The sequence below is a fragment of the Nomascus leucogenys genome, chromosome 12 (assembly GCF_006542625.1).
Source record: "Nomascus leucogenys isolate Asia chromosome 12, Asia_NLE_v1, whole genome shotgun sequence".
Taxonomy (NCBI): Eukaryota; Metazoa; Chordata; class Mammalia; order Primates; family Hylobatidae; genus Nomascus; species Nomascus leucogenys.
The window spans coordinates 75636629-75663912 of record NC_044392.1 but is presented as its reverse complement, the minus strand read 5'-3'; the positions used below and the strand labels follow the sequence as shown (position 1 = coordinate 75663912).

The 27284-nt window shown below is 35.4% G+C and overlaps 1 protein-coding gene across 2 annotated transcripts in view; it reads left to right on the top strand.

Annotated features, from left to right (window-relative positions):
- The window catches only part of PLPPR4 (phospholipid phosphatase related 4), a 44530-nt gene extending 17534 nt beyond the window's left edge, over nucleotides 1–26996 (top strand). Inside the window, exons 2-7 of one of the 2 annotated variants that reach the window (XM_030825008.1) lie at nucleotides 6285–6470; nucleotides 14598–14727; nucleotides 16886–17081; nucleotides 18753–18810; nucleotides 19583–19756; nucleotides 23097–26996. In XM_030825008.1, the coding sequence (XP_030680868.1) occupies nucleotides 6285–6470; nucleotides 14598–14727; nucleotides 16886–17081; nucleotides 18753–18810; nucleotides 19583–19756; nucleotides 23097–24422 (2070 nt within the window). In that variant the 3' untranslated portion in view covers nucleotides 24423–26996. The remainder of the gene's footprint in view (nucleotides 1–6284; nucleotides 6471–14597; nucleotides 14728–16885; nucleotides 17082–18752; nucleotides 18811–19582; nucleotides 19757–23096) is intronic. The other variant, XM_030825009.1, reaches the window with a different exon arrangement.
- The last annotated feature ends 288 nt before the right edge of the window (nucleotides 26997–27284 follow it).

Here is a 27284-nt window from a genome sequence, read left to right as displayed (position 1 = left end):
GCTCTTGCATATGATTGGCATGAATATACACAATTATTTTCTTTGACTTCTTGTGACATTACTTATATCAAAACTAAAATAATTTAACTTTGAAATCTCATGCTACTGTTATTCCCCAAAAGTGAGGATTTTGCTGCTTAAATCATCTTGTACCAATAATTTGCAGCTTTATGCCTCCAGCCTTGGACTCTCTTGTTAGCTCCAAATCGACCTCTTACTTTAATAACTAAGAGACATAACAGTTTTAATATTTTCAAAACAGAATCTTCTATTCTTTCCATCCAAACTTCTCCCTATCCCAAGGAATGACATCACTGGCCTAATTCCTCAAACCCCATCTTTGAAATCAGCCTTTACTGTTTTATCTTCTTCATTGACCAAGCCATAAACAAGGTTTGTCATATCTATCTCTAAAACCATATCAACAATCTGCCAATTTCTTTGTATCGCCAGTACTAAACTCTTGTACATGCTGCCTCATTGCTCCTGGATTTCCACCATTGCCATGCATCCACCAGAATGTAAGCTCTGTGAATGCATGGAGTTTTCTCTGTTTGGTTTACTGCTGCATTCCTTACACTTAGAGAAGTACCCGATGCCTACTAGGTATTTAATAAATATTTGTTGAGTTTTGAACAGCCTTCTAAATTTTTACCCTATTCCTAATTTTGACCCACCATGATCATCCTCAATCTAACAGCCAGTGATCTTTGTAAAATATATTTCAAATCATATTACACCTCTGCTTGAACCCTCCAGAATGTTTCTGATCCTACTTTAAATAAAATTCTAACTTCCTCCTTGGACTTCAGGTCTCTGCAACGTCTGGTCCCAAATCTACCTCTCTGACTTCATTTTGTATCACTTCCTCCGTTTGATTATGCTCTTTACCTGGTTTTCATATGGTTAGTTCTTTCTTGCCCATTCAAGTCTCTGCTTAAATGGCTCCTACTCAAATAGGTCTTCCTTGATGTAAAATAGGAATTCAGGCACTTAATTACACAGCCCTCTTCTTTATAGTGTGTGTTCTTTCTGATATATATATCTTTCTGATATATATTTAATATATTATATATCATATATATGATACATATTTCATATATATGATATATATTATATATGAAATATATATTATTATAATATTAAATATTATATATCATATCATATATCATATATATGAAATCATATATATCATATGAAATATATATATCATATATAATATATATCATATGATATATAATATTTAATATTATAATAATATATATTTCATATATAATATATATCATACATATGAAATATATATTTCATATATTATATATATTATATATATGAAATATATATTTTTTACCTGGCTTCCTCAACTAGAATGAAATATTCATGGGAACAAATAATTTGTTTTATCATAACTGTATTCCCAGGACGAGGCTTGGGGCTAGCAGGCTATCAAAGATATTTGTTGAATGAATAAATGGATGAGGCACCAATACCATACATATTAATTGGCCCTTTGTGACTATGGTTTCCACCAGTTCAAAAGGATCTTATAGGACTCTGAATTCACGATGGCTATGAGAAAAGCAAAGAATGGAGCTGATCTGTATTGCCCTAGGCTCAGAGCAAAGTGATCTTTCCCCAATGAAAAGTAGTTTGCCTTTATTATAATCATGCTAAAAACAAGTAAACTATCTGATCTAGATAAAATATCATGATAGATTTGATAAAATGTTTCACTAAAATGGATATATAATCTAGATTTGTCTTTTTAAATTTGGCATCAAAAAAATCAATATTATGTAGCAAATGTGGTATTTTGAAACACCTTTCTTTTGTTTGCCCTGTTCTCTTGAAACGGTTATAATTTTTCTTCTTAAAAATTGACCTATTATTTTCACTCACAGGTTCCTTAGCAGATGATAATTATAAGAATCAATCTTTTCCTTTTGAAAATAAATCCTCAGGTAATTTCCCTCCTTTCTATTGCTGCATAAAAATATCTTGGGTTCAGCTGGGCACGGTGGCTCACGTCTGTCATCCCAGCACTTTGGGAGGCCAAGGTGGGAGGATCACTGAGGTCAGGAGATCAAGACCATCCTGGCTAACACAGTGAAACGGCGTCTCTACTACAAATACAAAAAATTAGCCGGGTGTGGTGGCGCGCTCCTGTAGTCCCAGCTACTCGGGAGACTGAGGCAGGAGAGTCGCTTGAACTCAGGAGGTGGAGGTTGTAGTGGGCCGAAATGGCACCCCTGCACTCCAGCTTGGGTGACAGAGTGAGACTCTGTCTCAGAAAACAAAAAAAACAAAAAAAGCTTGGTTCACACTTTTTTGGGGGCTGTATCATGACTAGAGAATAAAATTTGTAGTTCTTGGCTGCTATGTAGACTTTTAAAAAATCTCTTTAAATCTCATTTTCAAAATCTCATTTTAAATGCAATCAAAACAAGTCTGTGTAATTTTATTATGTGCATATCAATTCTATATGTATGCCGAAACTGGCACATACCATCTGTTAAATTCCTTATACTCGAAAAAAAATCTGTTGTTGAGCATTTCAAAGGATAAAATGTAACTCTGAAGACAATTATGTTAGAAATAAACATTGTCATTTAATTCATTACATTGGGTAGTAAACTACAGTATGGGAACACCATGTATACAATTATTTATTTCCAAAATATAATGAATATAATGAAGATTTTATACAAATAACTCTTTATTACAAACAAAACGATGTAAGGAACAGAGTAAATATGCTTTTTAAAAAAATAAGATAAATAAACATCAAAAAGGAAAAAAGGTTCTTTTTAGTAGAGATGGGGTTTCACCATGTTGGTCTGGCTGGTCTCAAACTCCTGACCTCGTGATCCGCCTCTCTCCCAAAGTGCTGGGATTACAGGCGTGAGCCACCATGCCCAGAGAAAAAAAGATTCTTATTAGGAAAACAAATGAAGGTTTTAAAACATGCTTCTATAGAAATATAGAAGATATTAATACATATATGGAAAATGATATAATTGGAAAAATTGTCAGTTTCAGGAAGGCTACTGGCTGAAAAGACTAATGCATAATATTAATGACAAATTACTTTAATTCATATGTTAATGTAGCATATATGTATATATAGAGACACATGCATATGTATTTGGCAGTCACTATAATGTATATCAGTGGCAACATAGAAATCAGTATGATTAGGCCCCTGCCTTAAGGAGATTTCAGTCTGGGAAGCAAAGCAAAAGGCTAAACCTAGTTTATAGCAGATAAAAAAGAGCAGTGGGTAAATATTTCCTAAAAAGAAGTACTAGGGCATTAAGACTGAAGAAATCACTCTCAAAAGGTATTATCCAGTAAAGCTTCATGAGAAAGGTGAGGTTTAATGAATATATTATTGTTACTGGTTATAACAATAACAACAATACTTAATAATATTTATAAACTATTCCAGATATTTTTGACTTTGGAACTAGAATTCATGGATTCAAAATCCACCTCTGTCACTTACGATAGGTAACTGCTTAACTACTTATCCACCAGCAAAATGAGGATACTGATAGCAATTATCTTATGTCACAACAGAAAGTTTTAGGTTAAATGGGTTTAAAATGTGTCAAATTAATTAAAATTTCTAAAACATAATATTGGCGCATAGTAAGCACTTTATGAAGCATTTGTTAAATTAATACTTAAATATATTTATATGGATTTAAGTGGAAATTTCAATAATGTGCATGCACCATGAAATGCTGATTTATTGGTCAAGACTGAAAGCTACTATTCGTGCACTATAGGAGAGCGAAGTAGTGAGGCGAAATGATCAGATATTTGAAGTGATTGAATAATAGCTGATAAGAAAAACTAAATGTTTTTGATATACTTTTTGTTCTCTGCATAGCATCCATCTGAAAAACAGGAAGATAATGCAAGTTTACTCACTATGTATTTCTTTTTTTTTCCAGTAAACCTAATTATTTCCTAACTACAAAAAAAAGACCTCTTGGGAATAGAAGACATAATGCTGTCTTCTAAAAATAAAAATTAAAAAAAACTGTTTTTTCAAACCAAACAATCAGAAATCATGGGTAGTTAATATTGTTTTTATCAAAAACATTTCCTGTTTGCTTAAATAAATATTATATCCTCCAAAGGAACAAAGCCTTAAATTAAGCAGTTCTTTAAGTGTTATGTAAGTCCACATTTTTGGGTTCTGGAAGGTCTGGCACTAGGTTAAGCATGTGTGATATTTTCTCTTTAGCTGAGAGCAGGTCTCTCACTAAGCTATTTCTCCTTGATGACCAAGTCTATCTCTTATTCACTATATTATATCTACCTACATTAGTGCCTGGCACATTCACACATGAATGAATAAACAATTAAACACAAAAATGGTACACAAAGCCTAGAAAGTACACTGTGCCTAGTTTAGGGAGACCAAATAGATGAGACCCAGTGAAGTCAGGATTTTCAGATTAACAATGAATAATTTTTAGTGTAAGTATCTCTCAAATATTGCATGGGGTATACTTACACTAAAAATTATTCATTGCTATCTGAAAATCTGATTTCACTGGGTGATGTATTTTTATTGGCTAACTCTGGTAACTCTAATCTAGTTATTGTAATTAAATTAAGGTTTACACATTTATTCAATTATCTAGTTATCAACAAGTATTGATTGCCTCCTTAAATTATTAAATTACGTATTCCCTGCCTACCAAGTGCCAGGACTTATAAATAACACTGGCAGACTCTCACTTCATAGAGCACTTATTTCAGTGGGAGACTGGAAGAGATGAAAAATAAATAAGTGAAGTATTAAATTGGCAAGGTAATTTCAGTTAATGATAAGTGTCATGAAAAAAATCAAGCAAGATGATAGAGAGTGAGGGATGGATCAAGAGCTACCTTGGGTAGAGTGTGCAGAAAGGCATCATTAAATGATGTAAAGAAGCCAGTAGTATAAACAGCCAGAAAAAGAGCACAAAAGGAAGAAGAAACAGCAAGTGCAAAGGACCCTGGGCAGAAATGAATTTGAATATTACAGGAAAAGAATGAAAACCAATTAGATTGCAGTGAGCAGAGGGCTGAGGAGTGGTGAAAATGTAGTACAAGAAGAATCAAGAGCCAAAGCATGAAGCAACTTGCATTGCATGGGATGGCATTTGGATTTTATTCAAGTTAAGTGGGAACCACTAGACTGATGCGATCTGAAATACTTTGTTATTGTTGTTTGTTTGTTTGTTTTCTTTATTTCTTCTAAAATAAAAGGGATACATGTGCAGAATGTGCAGGTTTGTTACATAAGCATACGTGTGCCATAGTGGTTTGCTGCACCTATTGACCTGTCTTCTAAGTTCCATCCCCTCAACCCTCAACCCCCGACATGCCCTGGCGTGTGTTGTTCCCCTCTCTGTGTCCATGTGTTCTCAATGTTAAACCCCCAGTTATGAATGAGATATGTGTGTTTGGTTTTCTGTTCTTGTGTTAGTTTGCTGAGAATGATGGCTTCCAGCTTCATCCATGTGCCTGTAAAGGACATGATCTCATTCCTCTTTATGGGTACATAGTATTCCATGGTGTATATATACCACATTTTCTCTATCCAGTCTATCATTGATGGGCATTTGTGTTGGTTCCATGTCTTCGCTATTGTAAATAGTGCTGCAATAAACGTGCATGCACATATGTCTTTACACTAGAATGATTTCTATTCCTTTGGGTATATACCCAGTAATGGGATTGCTGGGTCAAATGGTATTTCTGGTTCTAGATCCTTGAGGAATCGCCATACTGTCTTCCACAGTGGTTAAACTAATTTACATTCCCACCAACAGTGTAAAAGCGTTTCTATTTCTCCACAGCCTCACTAGCATCTATTGTTTCCTGACTTTTTAATAATCGCCATTCTGACTGGCATGAGGTGGTATCTCATTGTGCTTTTGATTTGCATTTCTCTGATTGTCAGTGATGTTGACCTGTCTGATCTGAAATATTTCTACAAGACCCTTTGGAATGCTGTGTGGAAAATGAATGGGTATGGTGGGAGGGTAGGAGTGGAGGTGTAGCACCAGTTAGAAGGTGGGGGTCAACATAGACGCGTAACAGGCTCTGACTAAGGGGGGTGAATTGGAATCCATGTTGAACGTAGAAGTAATAGAACTTATGAATGATTTTTAACTCTGGAATTGGAGAGGAATAGTGAGAGAAGGAGAGAAAGCCACTTATTTTCTCTGTATACCCTGTATATCAGGTAGAATAAATTGATCTTCTTTGTCCTTCATTCTTAGTTGCCTATATTGGCATCATCGGTGGTTAGCCTCTATTTCCTCGAACTCACAGATGTCTTCAAACCTGTACACTCTGGATTTAGCTGCTATGACCGGAGTCTTAGCATGCCGTACATTGAACCAACCCAGGAGGCAATTCCATTCCTCATGTTGCTTAGCTTGGCTTTTGCTGGACCTGCAATTACGGTAAGAATTACCCCCAAAATTGTGTTTATCAGTCCTGGAAAACTAAAAATCACCACATTTGTATAATAAATGGGTTCAAAGCAAACAAAACGTGAACTCTAAATCCTAAATCAAAGTCATGTCTTTGAGATATATTCACAGTATCATGTGGAAGTTAATAGCTTAACATTATTGGCATTAAAATTTAAACATTTTATGATTGGAGAAATGATTGATTCCTAGTGTTTATGTTTATAAATCATTATGAAAAGTTTTGTAACTTTATAATTCTCTTTGAATGGCCAATAGGACATTTCTGATACACTTCCTAATTAACTTACTTTACATGTGTTTATTTGGTATCTGAAGCCTGAAAAAATGGGGGAGAAATTACATACCCAACAGACTTTCTTCCAAAAGTGCGTTTGCTACCACTCACAGTTTTATTTTTTACTAGATTATCACTGTTTATTGATTATGGGTACTGAGCATAAATAATTATAAAGATAGAAAAACTCATTCCAGCCATGCATGCATGCACACATACACATACATACAGACATACTCAAATAATAAACTGTTTTATATTCAGAAAAGGCATTTACATGTTAAAATATGTTCATGAATTCAAAATAGCTAGAAGAGAATAATTTAAATGTTCCTAGCATAAAGAAAAGACAAATATATAAGATGACGAATATCCTAATTACTTTGATTTGATCTTTACATGTTATATGAATGTATCAAATTATCAGCTATACCCTGAAAAGATGTACATCTATCATGTATCAATAAAAAATCTAAAATAAATAAATAAAATATGTACATAAAGAAATGCTCTAACGTACTGGAACTGAATTCAAACGTAGTTGTTTTTAATGTGTTAATATACACTGTGAGTAACACACTTTTAGATAAATCTATTAATAAATAAGACTGGCCAACCCTTTCCACCACCTCTTTTGCCCCAAAAATACTACCTAAGAGGACAAGAAACACTTTTCAAGGGAAATGGTATTTACTTCTACAGTGAAAAACTCTTGTTTTGCTTTTAGCATGTTCGTGAATGTCAAAGGAAATGGCTGTTAAATTAAAAGCTTTATTTGAAAGCTTCACATTCTAATGAATTGGCCTATTCAGGTTCAGTACAGCAGCAGTTTAAGAAGAGTCTCTGCATAGATGTTCTAAACTCTATACTTATATGTAGCTATGGATTTTTTTAATTCCCCAATATTAAATAATTATAATATGCTGTTTACAATTTAAATACATAGTGTATAAAACATTCTCAGAAGATAAAATTGAAACTTAATTTTAATAGAACTTTATCATATTTAAGAAGTCTCTAAACACTTTAAAAATTAATGAGTTATTCTATAGTGACTGTCAGATTACTAGAACTATTAATAATGTACTTGGAAGAAGCTGAGACTCTGAGACTAATAAAACATTCTTGGAGTGTAGTATTGCTCAGAATACCATTATTTTCCTATTATTAACTAAAGTTTTAACAAAAAATTCATATTATACAGTCATTTTACCAGGGCAGAAAAACAGAACTAAAGACAAAAGCCACATGATTATCTCAATAGATGCAGAAAAGTTTTCAATAAAATTTGACATACCTTCATGTTAAAAACTCTCAATAAACTAGGTATTGAGGGAACATACCTCAAAATAATAACAGCCATGTATGACAAACCCAAACATCATACTGAATGGACAAAAGCGTGAAGCATTCTGCATTGAAAAACAGCACAAGACAAGCATACACTCTCTCACGACTCCTATTCAACCTAGTATTAAATTCTGGCCAGAGCAATCAGGCAAGAAAAAGAAATAAAGCGCATTCAAATAGGAAGAGAAGTAAGACTATTGCTGACTAGTCACCAGATGGCATGATCCAATGTCTAGAAAACCCCATTGTCTCAGTCCAAAACTTCTTAAGCTGATAAGCAACTTCAGCAAAGTCTCAGCATACAAAACTGTTGTGCAAAAATCACTAGCGATCCTATACCCCAATAACAGTTAAGCTGAAAGCCAAATTAAAAAAAACTCCCATTCACAATTGCCACAGAAAGAATGAAATATCTAGGAATACAGCTAACAAGAGAAGTGAAAGAGCTTTGCAAGGAGAACTACAAACTACTGCTCAAATAAGTCAGAGATGACACAAACAAATGGAAAAATATTCCATACTCATGGATAGAAAGAATCAATATCACAAAAATGGCCATATCATCCAAAGCAATTTATATATTCAATGCTATTCCCATTGAACTACCAATGACGTTCTTCATAGAACTAGAAAAATCTATTTCAAAATTCATATGGAACCAAAAAAGGGCCCAAAGAGCCAAGGTAATCCTAAGCAAAAAGAACAAAGCTGGAGGCATCACATTACCCGAGTTCAAACTATACTACAGGGCTACAGTAACCAAAACAGCATGGTACTGGTACAAGAACAGAGACATAGATCAATGGAACAGAATAGGAAACCCAGAAATAAGACTGCACACCTACAACTATCTGATCTTTGACAATCCTAACAAAAACAAGCAATAGGGAAAGGATTCCCTATTCAATAAATGATGCTGGGATAACTGGCTAGCCATATGCAGAAAATTGAAACTGGACCCCTTCCTTACACCATATACAAAAATCAACTCAAGATGAATTAAAGACTTACATGCAAAACCCAACAGTATAAAAACTGTGGAAGACAACTTAGGCAGTACCATTCAAGACATAGGCATGGGCAAAGATTTCATGATGAAGACATCAAAAGCAACTGCAACAAAAGCAAAAATTAAAAAATGGGATCTAATTAAACTAAAGAGCTTCTGAACATCAAAATAAACTTTCAACAGAGTAAACAGACAACTTACAGAATGAGATAAAATTTTTGCAAATTATGCATTTAACAAAGGTCTAATATCTAGCATTTGTAAGAAACTTAAATTTACCAAAAAAAAAAAATCCAATTAAAAAGTGGGCAAAGGACATGAACAGACACTTCTCAAAAGAGGGCATACATGCAGCCAACTAGCATATGATAAAAAAGCTCAACATCACTGATCATTAGAGAAATGCAAAGCAAAATGAAAATGACATACTATCTCACACCAGTCAAAATGGCTATTATTAAAAAGTCAAAAAATATTAGATGGTGGTGAGGTTGTGGAGAAAAAGGAACGCTTATACACTGTTGTGGGTTCAACCATTGTGAAAGACAGTGTAGTGATTCCTCAAAGACCTAAAGTCAGAACTACCATTCAACCCACCAATCCCATTACTGGGTATATACCCAAAGGAACAGAAATCATTCTATTATAAAGACACATGTACACATATATTCATTGCAGCACTATTCACAATAGCAAAGACATGGAATCAGCCTAAATGCCCATCAACAGACTGGATAAAGAAAAGGTGGTACATATACACCACAGAACACTATGCAGCCATAAAAAATTGAAATCATGTCTTTTGCAGGGACACGGATGGAGCTGGAGGCCACTTTCCTTGGCAAACTAACACAGGAACAGAAAACCAAACACTGCGTGTTCTCATTCATGACTGGGAGTTGAACATTGAGAACACATAGGCACATAGAGGGGAAAGATACATACTGGGGCCTACCTGAGGGTGGAGACTGGGAGGAAGAAGAGGATCAGAAAAAGTAACTAATGGATACAGGGTGTAATATCTGGGTGATGAAATAATCAGTACAACAAATCCCCATGACATGTGTTTAACTATATAACAAACCTGCATATCCTGCACATGTACCCCTGAACTTAAAATAAAAGTTTAAATAAATAGATAGACAGAGTTTATAATATATATAAATTTTGCATAAATAGATGCTTTAAATGTATCATACTGTCACACCAGAAAGCGCTTATCCTAATTGGGTAAAGTGCTCAAAATTATTATAATTGATATATTTGAATTTGAAATAAATTACATAAAATACTACACAAATGATCATGCCTCTGTTATAAAAGCTGTATTGATATTTAATCATTGAAACAATTTGCTTTGTACATATCTAGAAGTCTTTCTCCTCCAGGGTATTTTATCAAGTTGCTAGGAAAGCAAATTTAGTTGTGGCACTCCCTGCCAGCACTATTTATTTCATGTTGCTTCCTTTGCTGACACTGGTACATGTCCTGGGGACAATAACCTTGGTGTCATCACTGTGTGCCTGCTTGTGTTGACTCCTTCACATCCTATAATAAATTCTCAATATACAAATTTGAGATGCTTTCTGAGGGATTTGGCATTAAAACTTTCTTTCTTGAGGCCTGAGAAATAAAAGGGAAAATATACTATGGCTCCCTTCCACCAGGCTGACCTGGGAAGTCCAGTGCCAACTCCTTCCAGAAAGGTGCCACTCAATTCCTGCATCTCCACAGAACCCCCATAGCTGCTGCATGCCTCTTCATGGAAGGAAAGGCAAACTAGGGGACTATTTACACTTCAGGATCCCTGATTTCCCTATATCACTTCAGGATACTCCAAGATGACAGCAATTTTTTCCCACCACACTGGTTTTATAGGTTTTAGGTAACCAACTGGATGGTGAGACAGATTTGACTTTGCTGACATCAAACACTTTGTCACAGCTTTCTCTCCAAACATACACTATACTTCTAGATTTCACTCTAATTTCATTTTTTTCTTGGTTTTGAAGGCCTTCTCCCCAAACATACATTTTCTCAGCAGTGATCCTCTAGTGTCTGCAGTCATCTTGTTCTAGAACCATAATTTTATCTCGAATCTTCCTACATATATAGCTATGCTAACTCCTTTCCCTCTCTCTTCCTGAAAGTAAAAATAACAGACTCTAATTTCTGACTTCAAGGATGCCAGTTTCTTTTCTATCTTTAGGGTGGCATAAGCCCCTGTTCCAAAAATGGGGTCATAAGAAGGGGTAGGGAGGTAAGCAGAACTCTCCGTTTGGGAATGGGTGTCCAAAAGGACCTGTGTGAGGAGAGCTGACACCCGCCGCGTGGAGTGGGGGGAAGGCAAAGCAAAACAAAAGGCCTCGCTTCAGCCAGATTCTCCAAAAGGACCTTCATATGAATAAAAAGATCGGCTGATTTGTATGCAGGAATTTAAATATGAATCATTCAGTATTTGCTTCCCAGATTTTTTTAATGCTTTGAGAGATGTTTAAAAATAACTTGTCTTCGTGATGTTATACATGAAAATGGAAAAATGTATTTCATTTATGTGAAATGTATATTTTTATTTTTCTGAAATTGCCCTTAAATTGAAAAATTTCTTCCTTAATATTCAATTTGCATTTACTTTAGAGTGATAAAACAAGCATTCTGTTTTAGGTTCTTTGGAGATTATTTCTCAGAGAAAACAAGAAAGACTATTTGGGTTTATCATAAATCTTCATGAAGTCTATATGAACAGAAAAAAAAGTGGGCTTTTTCTTCCTGGAAATATAATTTTATTACATATTGTTAAAGAATTAATACATCTAATTTTACAGAAGAATTCTATCAGAATTTAATCCTAGGTCCTGGGATAGCCTTAGCTTTAAGAGGCTATGCAATCAATATGCAGAATATTAGACATGTTAGGGCTTCCAAAAAACATTCATTGAAAATTGAAACATTGAAGATACTATGATGAATACTATAACAATTTTTGTTGTTTTGTTTTACAAGAAAGACTTTTTGGATTGTGGGTGATGTCAGAATACTGACAAGAAACCTCTATCCATATTACATGGTCTAGACAAATAAGTGTTGATGCACTTTCTTTGCATATGAGTTTTGAACATCTTCAAACAACTAAAATAAAACTCTTGGCAGGATGCGATGGCTCACGCCTGTAATCCCAGCACTTTAGGAGGCAGAGGCAGGTGGATCACCTGAGGTCAGGAGTTTGAGACCAGCCTGGACAATGAGGTGAAACTCTGTCTCTACTAAAAATACAAAAATCAGCCAGCCTTGGTGGTGCATGCCTGTATTCCCAGCTACTTGGGAGGCTGAGGCAGGAGAATGGCTTGAACCCAGGAGGCAGAGGTTGCAGTGAGCCAAGATCACACCATTGCACTCCAGCCTGGCCTGCAGAGCAAGACTCAGTCTCAAAAAAAAAAAAAAAACTCCTGAAATCTCAAGGTCTCAAGGTCATTTGAGATAATGACTATTGTATTGTATGACAAAATACACTTTTCTATACAGATAAATTCTTATGTAATTCAACAGTCATGGACAAGGTGTGAATCATTACAAATAAAATTATAAAGAGAAAAACAAAATTATTCACAGAATTTTTATTGAAGAAGTGAAGGTGAAATTAATCTCTTTTAGCTAAATACATTTCAAGAATAAGTGGTTAATTTTCTGGAAATGATGAATTTGAGGTAGCAGTTATATTATTCTGTGTAATTGTTGTACTACGTTGTATCTGTCTACACAGAGTATAGAACCTATTGAATTTCCATGTCTAACTTGAAGTGCTAATGTAGGACTATATTTTTCAAAAAGTATAAATGGTTAACTCAGCATCCAATGGTTTGAAATGAATTACTTTTGATTATTGATATAATGATTGATCTTAGAAGAGTTTATTATGCCACACGATTTTCACACATATGGTTATGGGTAGAGTTCTACTATGATAATTACTCTTTAAATTTTTAATACAAAGTAAGATTGTTTATAATTAAACATGTACCATATTCCATACAGAAGTAAATATAGCAATTTAAGCATTCAAAGCAGAAGGCCATAGGCTTACTGTCATTAGATTAAAATATATATATATAATTTTGAACACTTCATAAAATAAATGTTAAGCTAGTAATGACAACTGAGAGGTTTTCCATGGAAAACCTGTTTCAGTCCAAATCAGGGTTATAATATTTACAGTGCCATGATTATTTCTATTTAAGAGACTGTTAGTATCTCATTTAAGAGACTGTTTGTATCTCATTAATTGTACTTTCCTCAGCTCCACACATTTATAGCAAACCAATATTTAATTTCACAACAATCTTTTAGGCACAATTATCTCAAATATTTGAAAGACTTTTTCATGAATAAAATGGATAATTTTAAATCTTGCTTCTGTTGTACAAAGTAATTGACAACTCAAAGGCCTAAGGTAGTTAGCAAATGTGAGTCCCACAGTAAAAGCCAAAAATGCAAATCTCACTGTGCCAGGCACTGTGCTAGACAGTGAAGGTGAAAGGTAAACAAGAAATGGTTCTTCCCTCAGAGGACCCTAGTCTAGTGAGAGACAGCCAAATGAACAATTTCATAAAGCTATGCTAGAGGGAAGGATAAGATGCTAAGGGAGCCACATAGACAGAGATGTGATTCAATTCAGGGTACAGTAAGAGGTTTCAAAGAAAACTTACTGAAGGAAATCATGCCTAAATCATACTGAGTTCCTTCATTGATCTCACAGCTCCTAAAATCCTGCAGCAAAGTGCCCTGTTCCTTATCTTAAGACAGTCCTCTTGACACTACTGTATGACATTGTGAACACATTGTCTAAATGTCTATATCTAGGAAATACTACCCTGCTGACCTAGATTCTCTTGTAGTCTGCATTCTCTGATAAGACAGCCACTAGCCACCTGTGGCCACTTCATTTTATATTTAAGTGTATTTAATTTTTAAATAATTAATACAATGGCATAAGATTAAAAATTCAGCTACTCATTTGCGGTAGCTATATTTCAAGTGATCAATACCCACATATGGGTAGTGGCTACTGTATTGGACAGTGCAAAGGATAGTTCCATCATTGCAGAAATATTTATGGGACAGCTATGCTGTAGAAAGCACCTTTCTACACTCACATACTTTCCATGGATTGATCCTTCTGCTCAATCCCAAATTGGCTTATGGACCTAATCTGCTGGTAAAATGTTCCAGTACATGAGAGTCCAGAAGACCCTACAAAATCTCATCAGAGTGGCCTGATTACTTACTTCTCACTGCTTGATCAAATTCTCAGAAGAAATTGCTGTGCCTTAAAGCTTTTAAGAAAATTTACATCTTTACTTTATTGAATGGATACGTTAAAAGAGTGATATATAATTCCTTTATACCTGTTGGCTTAATAGGTATTCCAACATGCCTCTTCCTGAATACCCTTCTATCTTTGCAGATTATGGTAGGAGAAGGAATTCTCTACTGTTGCCTCTCCAAAAGAAGAAATGGGGTCGGACTAGAGCCCAACATTAATGCTGGAGGCTGCAACTTCAATTCCTTCCTCAGACGAGCCGTCAGATTCGTTGGTGGGTGTGGGGAACCACAAAGAAAAGAAATGTTTTTTTTCAAATTGAAATGTTATATTTAATTATAGGTATCAAGTCTCTTACAGTATAATTTAGAGGTATAATTTCAGTACATGATTAGTTTTACATTGTACAAGAAACTGTTAAAACACCAAAATTTGGGCTTTGTATCTGAAATGTATTATTTACAGTCGTAGCCCTTGTTTTGAGAGCTAATATGCCATGTGTTTCAACTTATTTTTGCCTTAGCTCTGGTTGAAGTATGAATTTATTTTAAAATGGTTTCACTGGATCTGTGTTCAGTTTTTTAAAATGGAGAACAAACGTCAGCAGGCCAGAATGAATAGACAACTCTTCAGAAATTACTTTAGCCACATTAGTGATTCCATTTCAATTGTCCTAGAGCGTTTTCATCCAGAAGTTACTACACTTTAAAATGTCACCATTGAGTACTGCATCATGGCCATTTTTCCTTGGTTGTAGCCCCTAATGTTACCTTTCATCTTTTATGAGACCTATAGAAAATCTATAGACTTGGATATCAGCATCGGAATCAAACCAGTTTTCAAACCTTCATCTCTTCTGCTTAGCATTGGACCATCTTAATGTTGTTCCAGTCACAGGTCTTTTATTTTTTTAATATAGTTGAATAGTCACCCACAATACATCACACCAACCTGAATGTTTTCTATTCATTCCCAATAAGTCAGCATAAAATTATTTTTACCTGTAACATGTAAGCTCAAAATAATTGATGGCTTTGCTTAATCCCTAATAGATAATTATACACAAATTTCTTTCTCAGAGGAAAACTCAGGTCTAACTCCTGCCCCAGACTCTGCTCCACTAAGCATTTTCTTACCATCACATTGAGATGATAAGAAAACAATAGACAGCTTAACAGCATCGCAAACTCAGGCAAGGAAATAAAACTCCAGGACATGTAGCTGCTCACAGAGAAAATATTCCCTAATGTAACAAAATACTCTGGACAGAGGGCCACATACCCTCCCTCGACTGGAAGGATGATCCATTCTATCCTAGAGAACAATGTTCCAGAGCCTGCATCAGCGATAGGTCTAGAAAGTCCATTATCCAAAGGAAAAAGTACGCCTTTGCATGCTTCTAGGAATTAAAATGTAGAAATAAAGTTTCTGTGTCATGAATCCCAGGTGTGTGGGTGGAGAAGCAATTGGAGGAATGGTGGTTAGGTGACAGTAAGCAGTGAAGAAAAATGCAAAACAGGGTAATGTGCAAGCCAGCACTCTTGGTCTGGAGGCGGTGACTGAAGAATTACCCTGGTCCTCTCATAATGATTTCTATGAGTAACTCATGAATCAGAATGCAAGCTGTCAAGTCAGAATGAATCTAGGGTGACAAGAAAACCTAGAGTGAGAAAGTTCCAGATCATGTGCCTGTGAGCAGAGAGCTGGACTCCCAAAGATAAGGCCAAGCAAACAACTTTAAGCAGGCATGGAGTTTGCATGTACAAGTGCGAGGATTTTTTTATTTCATGGTTTAAGACTGGTCCTAGGAGAGACAGAAAAAAGAATTTGGACCAAGAGATGTAAGAACATCACGTCCAAATTCCAAACACACACGTAGGCTCCCTACATTCGTGTACCTAGGATACAATTGTCATTTCCACGTTAGGGCCTGTCTGACTTCTCTGTTTTAATTAGCATTCCTAGTATGATCACAGCTTGAAGAGAATTAGAATGGATTCTGTAGGGTGTGATAACTGTGGCTAGTGTTAGAGACCATTAGGGAGAAATAACCCTGGCAACTTAGAAATGCTAAGCAAATTAAAACTACCTTAAATTTTTCTTCATTCCACACATGTCATCCCTCTTAAATCATACCTTAGCATGCTCCAAGTGTCTGACAAGTGACTTACAGTTAATGTTAAGAATTGGCCCTTTATCACCAAATTAACAAAAGTGCCTGAAGTTACTACTTTGGAGATACTCATTGCCTTTATTTTGGCCTTAAGTATCTGTTTAGAAGTTTAGGAATTTTCTATACTGTCTTCTTGAAATTAACTTAGAGAAAATGAACACAATAGATTTTAAGATCTTAATTCATTAATGTTTAATGATTATGTTTGATGCTGACACAACCACCAACTTGGTAACAATTTCTTTCATTTTGCTTATAGGTGTTCATGTATTTGGACTATGCTCTACAGCTCTCATTACAGATATCATACAGCTGTCCACAGGATATCAAGCACCTTACTTTCTGACTGTGTGCAAACCAAACTATACCTCTCTGAACGTATCTTGCAAAGAAAATTCCTACATTGTGGAAGATATTTGCTCAGGATCTGACCTCACAGTTATCAACAGTGGCAGGTTAGAAATAGATCTAAAAACACTCTGCATCATTGTTTTCATTATTCAATTGCTGCTTGGAGTATCACTTTAAGCATGCCTTTTTCAGTCATGATTTTGTTTTTATTTTTCTTTTCAATTCAATGATCTCTTCAATTACTAAACCATAGAAACTCATTGGGGGCTTATTCCAAATTCTCTATGTCTCCAAATTTCAGCCTCACATTTTTGCCACTAGTCCCTATTTCGCCAAACTTCACCATGTTTTGTGATCAATCCTATACTCATTATGGTTTTAGGTTGCTATAAATGGTTTATTTCAGAATATTTACAGTCAGTCATGGCTGGCAGTCAATATAACTCTTGTACTGGTTTAAAGACTAAACACATATGAAAGTTATATCTCCATTATATGTTCTATAAAAAAATGTGAATTTTCCTTTTTGTAAAGTTTGAGAAGGGGTAACATCTAGGATTGCATATGTTTTCTTTGAATCAGATATAACTCATGCCCCAGACTCTGTGCCATAAGTTCATTCATTCTTTGAATGAACCCAGGTGTGCATAGCTTCTGGCCTTACATGTCAGAATATAAAGGAAACTCAAGAAGTTACCAATGCATTAAATTTTTTAATAAACAAAGTAAAAATAAACTTACATGACAAGAGATAGTAGTTTAGAGACTCAAAAGAAATAAATTGCAGAGGGATAAGGGCCAATCAATTATTGAAAGAATTGAATTTTCCATTCAATAAGTTCCCAAATATTGACTAAAGAGTCAAAAATAAGTTAATGGGTATGCCTGAATAATTAAAGCCTGATGTTATGTGATTATACACATTAAGTTTCTCATGTATCATTCAATAATTTTGGGCCTACAGCCAAGACCTATGTCCTCTATTTTTTTCTCAGTCCTATTACATTAATTTATCTCTATTGAATGGGGATCTTCTTTATCATGGTACCAAATAATTAGGAAGGCACTAATTTAGTGAATTTTATTTTTTCTAATTTTTTAATTCATTGAAACAAATCTCTATTCTTCTTTTGCCTGCCCTTTTCAGTGTCTCTTCACTACCTTTGCCTGCTCTTTAAACTGTTTAAATAAGATGATCTACGATTCTTGAGATGAAATTATTGTAAAGTGTACTACATTTTGTTAATTTTGTAGAGAAACATTTTGTTAAAATTAGACTTTTCTTATGCTTTCTACAGTATTAACAAAACACATTTAGATCCAATGCCATGAGAAAATAACTTCATTTTTTAAAATTTTTATGTAAATAAAACAATGTGTTTAGGAGCATAGAAAAAGTTTAAAGCTTTAAACCCCTACGTTTTATGAGCTGTTACTTAGAACTGGTATAATTCTTACACCAAAGAACAATGGTGTTTTCCAATCCATTTTTACTTTCAATCATCCTTCTAGTGATGTAATGAAGTGGCCCCTTGCCAAGCTAGCAGTTCTTTATACTGGAAAGTACATCACTACTATTTGTTAATATTAATGGTGATTAGCAGTATTTATTTTATCACTAAGGTCTTTCACCAGAAAGCTGAACAGAAAGTAAAATTATTGCTTATTGCCTTGTGACTTTTAAGTTGAACATTTTAACCACTCAGTGTCTTTGAGATGATTGCTAGCAGTGTATCTGAACTACAAGGCATAATTTGACTATCTTCTTTTGGCAGAAAGTCCTTCCCTTCTCAACATGCAACCCTTGCTGCCTTTGCAGCTGTGTATGTTTCGGTAAGTAACTGGTTCTTTTTTGTTAAGTTGTGTTCTATAGAAAATCTGAGGAATGAGTGTTTTCTCCAGGTGACTAATCAGATGATATAGCCATGTAATAACAGAATGGTAAATTTAGCACTGCAGCCTTTCAATACAATGGCATCCAAAGCAGAAATCAAACATTACTATAAAAAATAGTACAGTAAAAGAATTTTTCTACACAGTTATAATAGTATTCATTTATTCTGGTATCCCTTTAATATTATACTTCATAGAAGGATATTGTGAATTATAGGAATGTTACAAAACTTGAAAGAATCACAATAAGTATCCACAAAGACATACAGTGTGCACACACACACGCACACACACAAACATACGCTACTTTAGTATTTCTGTAACAATAAGTTTTAGGTCAGTGTAAATTTAGAAATGTTGTACAATGAATAGTCATTTTATCTAATTTGTACAATAGTCCGTGAAGTCTTTCCTGAGAAAAATGAGCAAAATTATATGACAAGTAACATGGAGACTAAACAATTAAATGGCTAACTCTACTGTTTTGGTATTTTTCCAACTTTCATGTAATTAAATGAGAGATCTGTTATTTATTTGATAAATTTCATCATGCATATCCCTTCTTGGCAGGTACAGAACGTAGCCATAGGAAGAGGGGGTGAAACAGTAAAACTGAAGTCAATTGTATCAGACTTTTAACTTTTTATTTAATTATAATTTACTAATAAAATGGCCTTTCTAACATACTTAACCCACTTCTTCCATTTTTAAGATGTACTTCAATTCCACATTAACGGATTCCTCTAAGCTTCTGAAACCTCTCTTGGTCTTCACATTTATCATCTGTGGAATAATCTGCGGGCTAACACGGATAACTCAGTATAAGAACCACCCAGTTGATGTCTATTGTGGCTTTTTAATAGGAGGAGGAATTGCACTGTACTTGGTAAATAATTTACTATTATCTTATAAACCCAAGTTTAAAATGGAAAACATGCATAGAATATTTTGCACTATAATAGCTTCCTTGCGATATATTTTATATTCATGAGAAAATCTCTGGCCGCATCTCCATTCTATGCCAAAACACATATCCCACTTTCAACAAAATCATTTATTGAACTCTTACTATGAGCCAGAAATTGTAATTTCAGAAAGATTTTTGAATTTTGCCTTTATGCCAACCAAACAGGAGGTGGGCAGGGACTACTATTAATAGTATAATTATAATGCTACAGATGAGGAAAGTGATTATTGCCGAAAGTAAGGTTAGCGAAAGCAAAAATTTAGTTAAAGGTTATATAACTTGCCCAACACCACAGATTTAGCACCTGAATGTAACTGTGATCCAACTAATACTGACTTCTTTAACACTACTCTTTTTTCAAGCCTGGTCTCCCTCTAAGGGAAATATCCTCAGCATAAGGAAACTGAGATTGTCCATTTCATTTTGTCATGCATGCATGCATTCATGCATTTTACATTTATTCAATATCTATTCTGTGCCAGGGATTATACTGAACATTGTAACACTGAGAAATGAGATGTATTCTTTAGAAGTTTACAATGTAAAGACTAACATAAATATAAATGGTTACAACATGTTAAACGATATAACAGGGTATGAACAAAGTATTTTAGGAATAGCAAACTGCCTGAGGAAGTTAGAAAAGACGTCACAAAAGTGATGTATGTGTGTTGTTGTTGTTGTTGTTGTTGTTGTTGTTGTTGTTGTTGTTTTTAATGGGACTTCCATGGGGTAAAGAAAGAAGGGAGGGCATTCAAGAAGAAGAAACTACATATGCAAAGAGACAGGCATCTGAAAGAGCAAGTGGAAGTGGAAGGTGGGGGAACAGGAGGAATGAGACATAATGGCCAGGTTTCCAGCATGGAGCACTGGGCAGATGACGACTTCATTAGCAGACCAGGTAAACGACAGATGAAGCAGATCTGTGGGGGTTAAGGGAGTAGAGGGGATCAACTGAATCAATAAGCACTTGAGTAGTTGCTTCTGGAGTTCAAAAGAGCAATCAGTACTGGAGAAGGATACTTAATGGAAGTACCATTGTAGTTACTACGGGTATATAAAATTGCCAGGTCATAAAAATAAAAGGTAGCCAAGGAATACCAATAAACAACTGACATGCAGAGGAAAAGGCAATAATTAAAGAAACTGAGAAGAGCTGACAGAAATAAAAATAAATTATCTGTAGCCAAAGTTCTCAATCATGTGGTCTTAGTGCCCTTGGAAATGTATTACAAGAAAAAGATTACCGAAATACAGGTAAAGTACTGAAGTGTGCTATAATTTTATAAGCTTTTTTATTTTCATAAACTGGCACAGTCAAGATTGTCACCTTAAAAGTTATTCTTACTCGCATGCGTTCTTCACTGCAGGAGAAAGGGATCGAGTTAAAGTTGGTGTGCCAGGAATTGTGCATAAGCCTGGGTTGCCCATGGGAGTGTTAGTTGGCAATGTGCATTGCAGAAGAAATAAAGGAGACTGAAAATGCCACTCTCTAGTTTATGTATTGCTTTTCGCATGTGTGTCATTTCATGATGTCCTGGAATTAGCATGGGATTTATAGCCCAAAGGATTTGGTTATGAATCCAAATTTTCCTCCACTTAGCCAAGTTACACAGCTTCTCAGAAGCCTGTTTCTTCACCTACAAAATAAAGATACTAACTCTCTGTCCCATGTCATAACAAGAATTAAACAACTACAGTCATGTGTCACCTAATGATATTTTGGTCAACCATGGACCCCATATATAATACCATGGTGATCCCATAAGATTAGAGTACAGAATTTTTTTCTATGTGTTTTCTATATTTAGATACACAAGTGCTTATCATTGTGTTACAATTCCCTAGAGTATTCAGTATAGTAACACACTGTAGGATTTTGTAGCCTAGGAGCAATAGGCTATACCATAGAGCCTAGGTGTGTGGGAGGCTATGCCATCTAGATTTGTATAAGTGAACTTTATGATGTTCGTGCAATGACAAAATCACCTGTCAATGCATTTCTTAGAATGTATCCCTGTCATTAAGTGACACATGGCTGTACTTGTATGGAGAGCTTATAGTTTAGTGGAGGATTTTCCCCAACTTACAAATTTAAGTACAATTATTAATAGAACATGAGGTAGGGATTGCTCATTCTGGTGAGAGCATAGACAGATATTTAGAAGAAGGTTTCTGCCAGGAATTAAAATACTTGAAGAGGCAGGAGCTTGACTATTTCATTTCTGTCTGCACTCTTGCCCTAAAATTGGAAAATTTTCAGTTCTAAGCCAACGCTTTGTTCATTGTTAAGCATTCTATAAAATGTTAAATCAATATTTTTGTTTTGAACTTGAATAGTAGACAGTGGTTACCTCCTTTTGAAATTAGCACACAAATAGGTGTCTGCTGCTTGATTTTTATCTGTAATACCAAGTATCTCAAAAACTCAAACTCCAGCAGGGATTAGATCTTCTATGTGCCTAAAGGGTAATGATTTTGAGTCTGAACTTAGCCTTTTTCCAAATTTTTGCTTCCCAAATCGAAAACAAACAAAAAAAGATACACTGTGTATGAAGACAAAATTAAATAAAATCTGGCTCAAATTTAGTGCAATGGTACTAAATTGATCAAATAGTATTTCCCGATTTATGACCAAGTTTAAATCAGGAAAGAATCTAGGTGCCCCAATCTGGCGATGGTTTTTGCCCTCTCTTCCAAGAGCACCCTGTACAATGCAGAACACACAAGGCTGTACTCAGTGTGAGTAGTAATAACATATGTCTCTGACCTTATTTCAAAACCAGATATCATTTTTTATAAATGATATATTGTTCTATATTTTGTACACTTCTATTTTCCATCATATGATTGAAAATGGAAGGTAAAATAAATCATTTAAGCCATTTGAGATGTCACTGAACAAGAAGTTCCTAAATCCAGAAAAATGAATTGCTTTGAAAGGCAGAAAAAAAATGTCCTTATTTCTCTTTTGTCTGCTTTTTCTTCTGAAAATATACACAGGATAAGATTGACAAAAACATCCAGTAGGATGGAGAAAAGAATGGGGTTCACATTGCTGAGCAATTCATGCAGTGATTTATGATATAACTTACAAAGTATTTCCCTGCAAAAATATAGTTTTCATGTTTCATTATTTGTACTAGTCAATGGTGTACAGGAAGCATATACCTATGTATGTACTTCAGTGGGTACTCTAAGGAAACCCTAGCGACTGTCTTCTAGTGCATGATATTTACTGCTTTCTCTCAAACACTAGGGCTTGTATGCTGTGGGGAATTTCCTGCCCAGTGATGAGAGTATGTTTCAGCACAGAGACGCCCTCAGGTCTCTGACAGACCTCAATCAAGATCCCAACCGAGTTTTATCTGCTAAAAATGGTAGCAGCAGTGATGGAATTGCTCACACAGAAGGCATCCTCAACCGAAACCACAGAGATGCTAGCTCTTTGACAAATCTCAAAAGAGCAAATGCTGATGTGGAAATCATTACTCCACGAAGCCCCATGGGGAAGGAGAACATGGTTACCTTCAGCAATACCTTGCCGCGGGCCAATACCCCATCTGTAGAAGACCCTGTCAGAAGAAATGCGAGCATTCACGCCTCTATGGATTCCGCTCGATCAAAGCAGCTCCTCACCCAGTGGAAGAATAAGAATGAAAGTCGAAAGTTGTCGTTGCAAGTCATAGAGCCTGAGCCTGGACAGTCACCACCCAGATCCATAGAAATGAGGTCAAGCTCAGAGCCATCGAGGGTAGGGGTGAATGGAGACCACCATGGTCCTGGCAATCAGTACCTCAAAATCCAGCCTGGCGCTGTCCCCGGATGTAACAACAGCATGCCTGGAGGGCCAAGAGTGTCCATTCAGTCCCGCCCTGGGTCCTCACAGTTGGTGCACATCCCTGAGGAGACTCAGGAAAACATAAGCACCTCCCCCAAAAGCAGCTCTGCTCGGGCCAAGTGGTTAAAAGCTGCTGAGAAGACTGTGGCCTGTAACAGAAGCAACAGCCAGCCCCGAATCATGCAAGTCATAGCCATGTCCAAGCAGCAGGGTGTCCTCCAAAGCAGCCCCAAGAACACTGAAGGCAGCACGGTCTCCTGCACTGGCTCCATCCGCTATAAAACCTTGACAGACCATGAGCCCAGTGGGATAGTGAGGGTTGAGGCTCACCCAGAGAACAACAGGCCCATCATACAGATCCCGTCCACTGAAGGTGAAGGCAGTGGCTCCTGGAAGTGGAAAGCCCCTGAAAAGGGCAGCCTTCGCCAAACTTACGAGCTCAACGATCTCAACAGGGACTCAGAAAGCTGTGAGTCTCTGAAAGACAGCTTTGGTTCTGGAGATCGCAAGAGAAGCAACATTGATAGCAATGAGCATCACCACCACGGAATTACCACCATCCGCGTCACCCCAGTAGAGGGCAGCGAAATTGGCTCAGAGACGCTGTCCATTTCTTCTTCCCGCGACTCCACCTTGCGGAGAAAGGGCAACATCATTCTAATCCCTGAAAGAAGCAACAGCCCCGAAAACACTAGAAATATCTTCTACAAAGGAACCTCCCCCACACGGGCTTATAAGGATTGAGTGATGTCCATTCCATCATTTGCGCTACTCCCAAAAGACCATATGTTGATTCTACCTGTGTTCTGTTCCAGCGAATTGGGAAGTCTCACCAAGCTAGATTGTCTACCATCAGCCCAGAACTCTGTAACTTTTCAGAACTGCTATACTCAAACTTGTAGATCTCACATCAAGGAGAGGGAAAAGCACAATGCAAGAACCTAACTAACGTGATGATGTGAAGAGTTTTCTTAAGACCTGTCGTCAAACTTAAAAGGTTTTGCAGAGGGCAGTATCAAAAGAAAGTGGTTTTCTTCAAATGTGTACTATTTTACTTCCTGAATGTGCCAACTTTGGGGATTTTTCTTTATAGTGAGCTGTGGGAACCCAGAACACACACGTTTTCCCTACAGCAGAGGCCATGCAGTATTATATATTCATTTTGCAGAATCTGCACCTACAGCTCAATACGGGTGGTGCTGATTATTATAGTACATATACCATGTAAACTCTCAAACTCTATTTAGCTGTGAAATAGTGGTGTGCAATTCCTTGTTAAAGAAATGCTACTTTATTAAGAAGATGCTGGCTGCTTTGTGTTAGAATAGAACACCCCGCAGCTTCTCTGTAGTGGCTCTGTCACAGTCAAAAAAATGAAAAGGTTTTTGTGCGTTTCTTCAAAATTCTGCTTTCTTCAACATCAAAAATTGTGTAGGAATATTTTCAGTGAAAGAGAATAACTAGTACTTTTCTGCATAGTTTTTCTGCTGCTTACTTTTTATTTAAGTATAGGTACTGCTAACGAATCTGTTTTCTTAGTGAGTAAATTTGCATAATTTTATAAATATTATTATTTTAGAGAATCTTTTGAAGTTGTTGTGATCATATTTTGCTTTCTATGGCTTCTCCTTAACTTATTGATTAATTTTTTTGATGTTATAGATATGTTCTCCTATTTTAAAAGCAAAAATAACAATTGACATTCCTTGAGCAAAATATACTGCTGTGAGTTTGCAAACAAGAAATCTGAGCCAAAACTTGACATTGTGGGTCACATTGCCAGAAATGGTGGTCAAGTTTGCCCTTAGATGTCTACAACTAGCTGGCATAGGTTGCCATCTTAACAAGTAATCTAAAAGTCCCATTTGGTTCTACATTATTAACTTTTTTTTTTCTATATCCTGATGACCAGTAAATTAGAGACACACTGGTTAAGTTTGACTCTTGTCTCTAAAACATTTTTGTTAATTGGACACCAAGAGGAAGAATCTGAAAAAAATGCATGTTGGTAAGTCAAAGTATCTCACGGTATAAATTAAGAATGACTTTCTTCAAAATATCTGAATAGGTGCAGTTTTAGTTTAACATGCAAACAACCATTGTTGCTACCTATCCTGAATCAAGCCTTGAGCCTAAATCAAAGCAAACCAATACCATTGATAAGAAGATAAAAACAAAATATTTTGGAGTGTTTTCCAACTTAAAGTATGAAGACATACTCAGTTCTTGGAACTTAGTATTAAACTTTTTTACGCCATTTCATAAGAATTCCGACATATACTTGATGATTGCCAAGGGGATGAAAGGAAACAACAGAGATGGTTGATCTGATCTTAGCTCACTTTCCAATAACAGAAGGAGTTGTTTACAGATGAATAGTATCACATCATTATCAATTTCCACATGAAAAAGGCGGAGCTTTCTAGAAAAAGCAACCTCTAAGGCATTAGGAATTTAGCTGAAACCAGCAGAATTGAAAACTCTGGCAATAAAACATGGACTCAACCATATCCCTTCTGGCAATCTCCTTCTCAGAGAGGGGAGTGGGAATAAAATGTTGCCTTCCCCACTTCTCACCACCTCCGCCATCATGACGCTCCTACTGGCTTTTGCCAGTTTGTAGAGGGAAAGGTGGGCTGGTTTTAGTACTCTGAAGGACAAAAACTAACAAACAAAAACCCCTGCTACAGCATTTCAGGTGCAGTATGATATTTCCTAATCTTTCCTATTTCTTAACAAAAGATTTTAAAGTACTTCTCTAGTCATTGAAGTTTTTTTTCTTTACATAAATATTGATATATTCTTTTTCTACTCAAAGTGCCAAAGGCTACAGTTTTTAATGACTTAACAAATTGTACCACATTGTTAAGGACATATAATGATAGACACTAGAACTCAGACCTCTGCATGTATATTTGATAACATGTCTTTTGTAAAAAAAAATTACAAAAAAATTTGTTTACATTCCACTGGTACCTTAATTTAAAATAAATCAGACTAAAAGGTGGTATCTCTTCTTAGTGTTCTATTTATCTTATTTGCTAATGGGAGCACTTCTTCCTTTGTTAGGCTGTGCTTTACTGATAAAACCAAGTATTGAATAAAGAGAGTTAATTATCTTTTTAAAGTAAATAAAATTATGAAAATATATATAGTATATATAAAGTATTGTGTTTAAAAAAATGTTATGCAATGTTTTCCAAACTGATAAAGTTTGTAAAGTGCTATAAATGTATTTTGTTAAGTACAGATAAAAGCTATTGTGTGAGTATATTGTGCTAAAATCATAGAAATAAAGATTAGATTTCTTCATCAAAATTGGAATAGTTTGGTTTTTACTTCAGAGTCTGAATAGATAATAGCTTGGCTTATAGGAAAATAACTGAGGAAATAAGAAAAAATCAGAATTGATTAAATTCATAATTGTTTAGGAATGGGTTACAATTAAGAAAGAAAAGTTTCTCAATCTATGACATGTTTTCTTATTGTTTAGAATTTTCTTTTATGCTTATTAAACGAGCTCTTTTATACTTTACACATATTTTTGCATGTCAATGTTACAGTGTATGAAAAAGAAAATATGAAGGACTCGACTAAGAGTAGTTG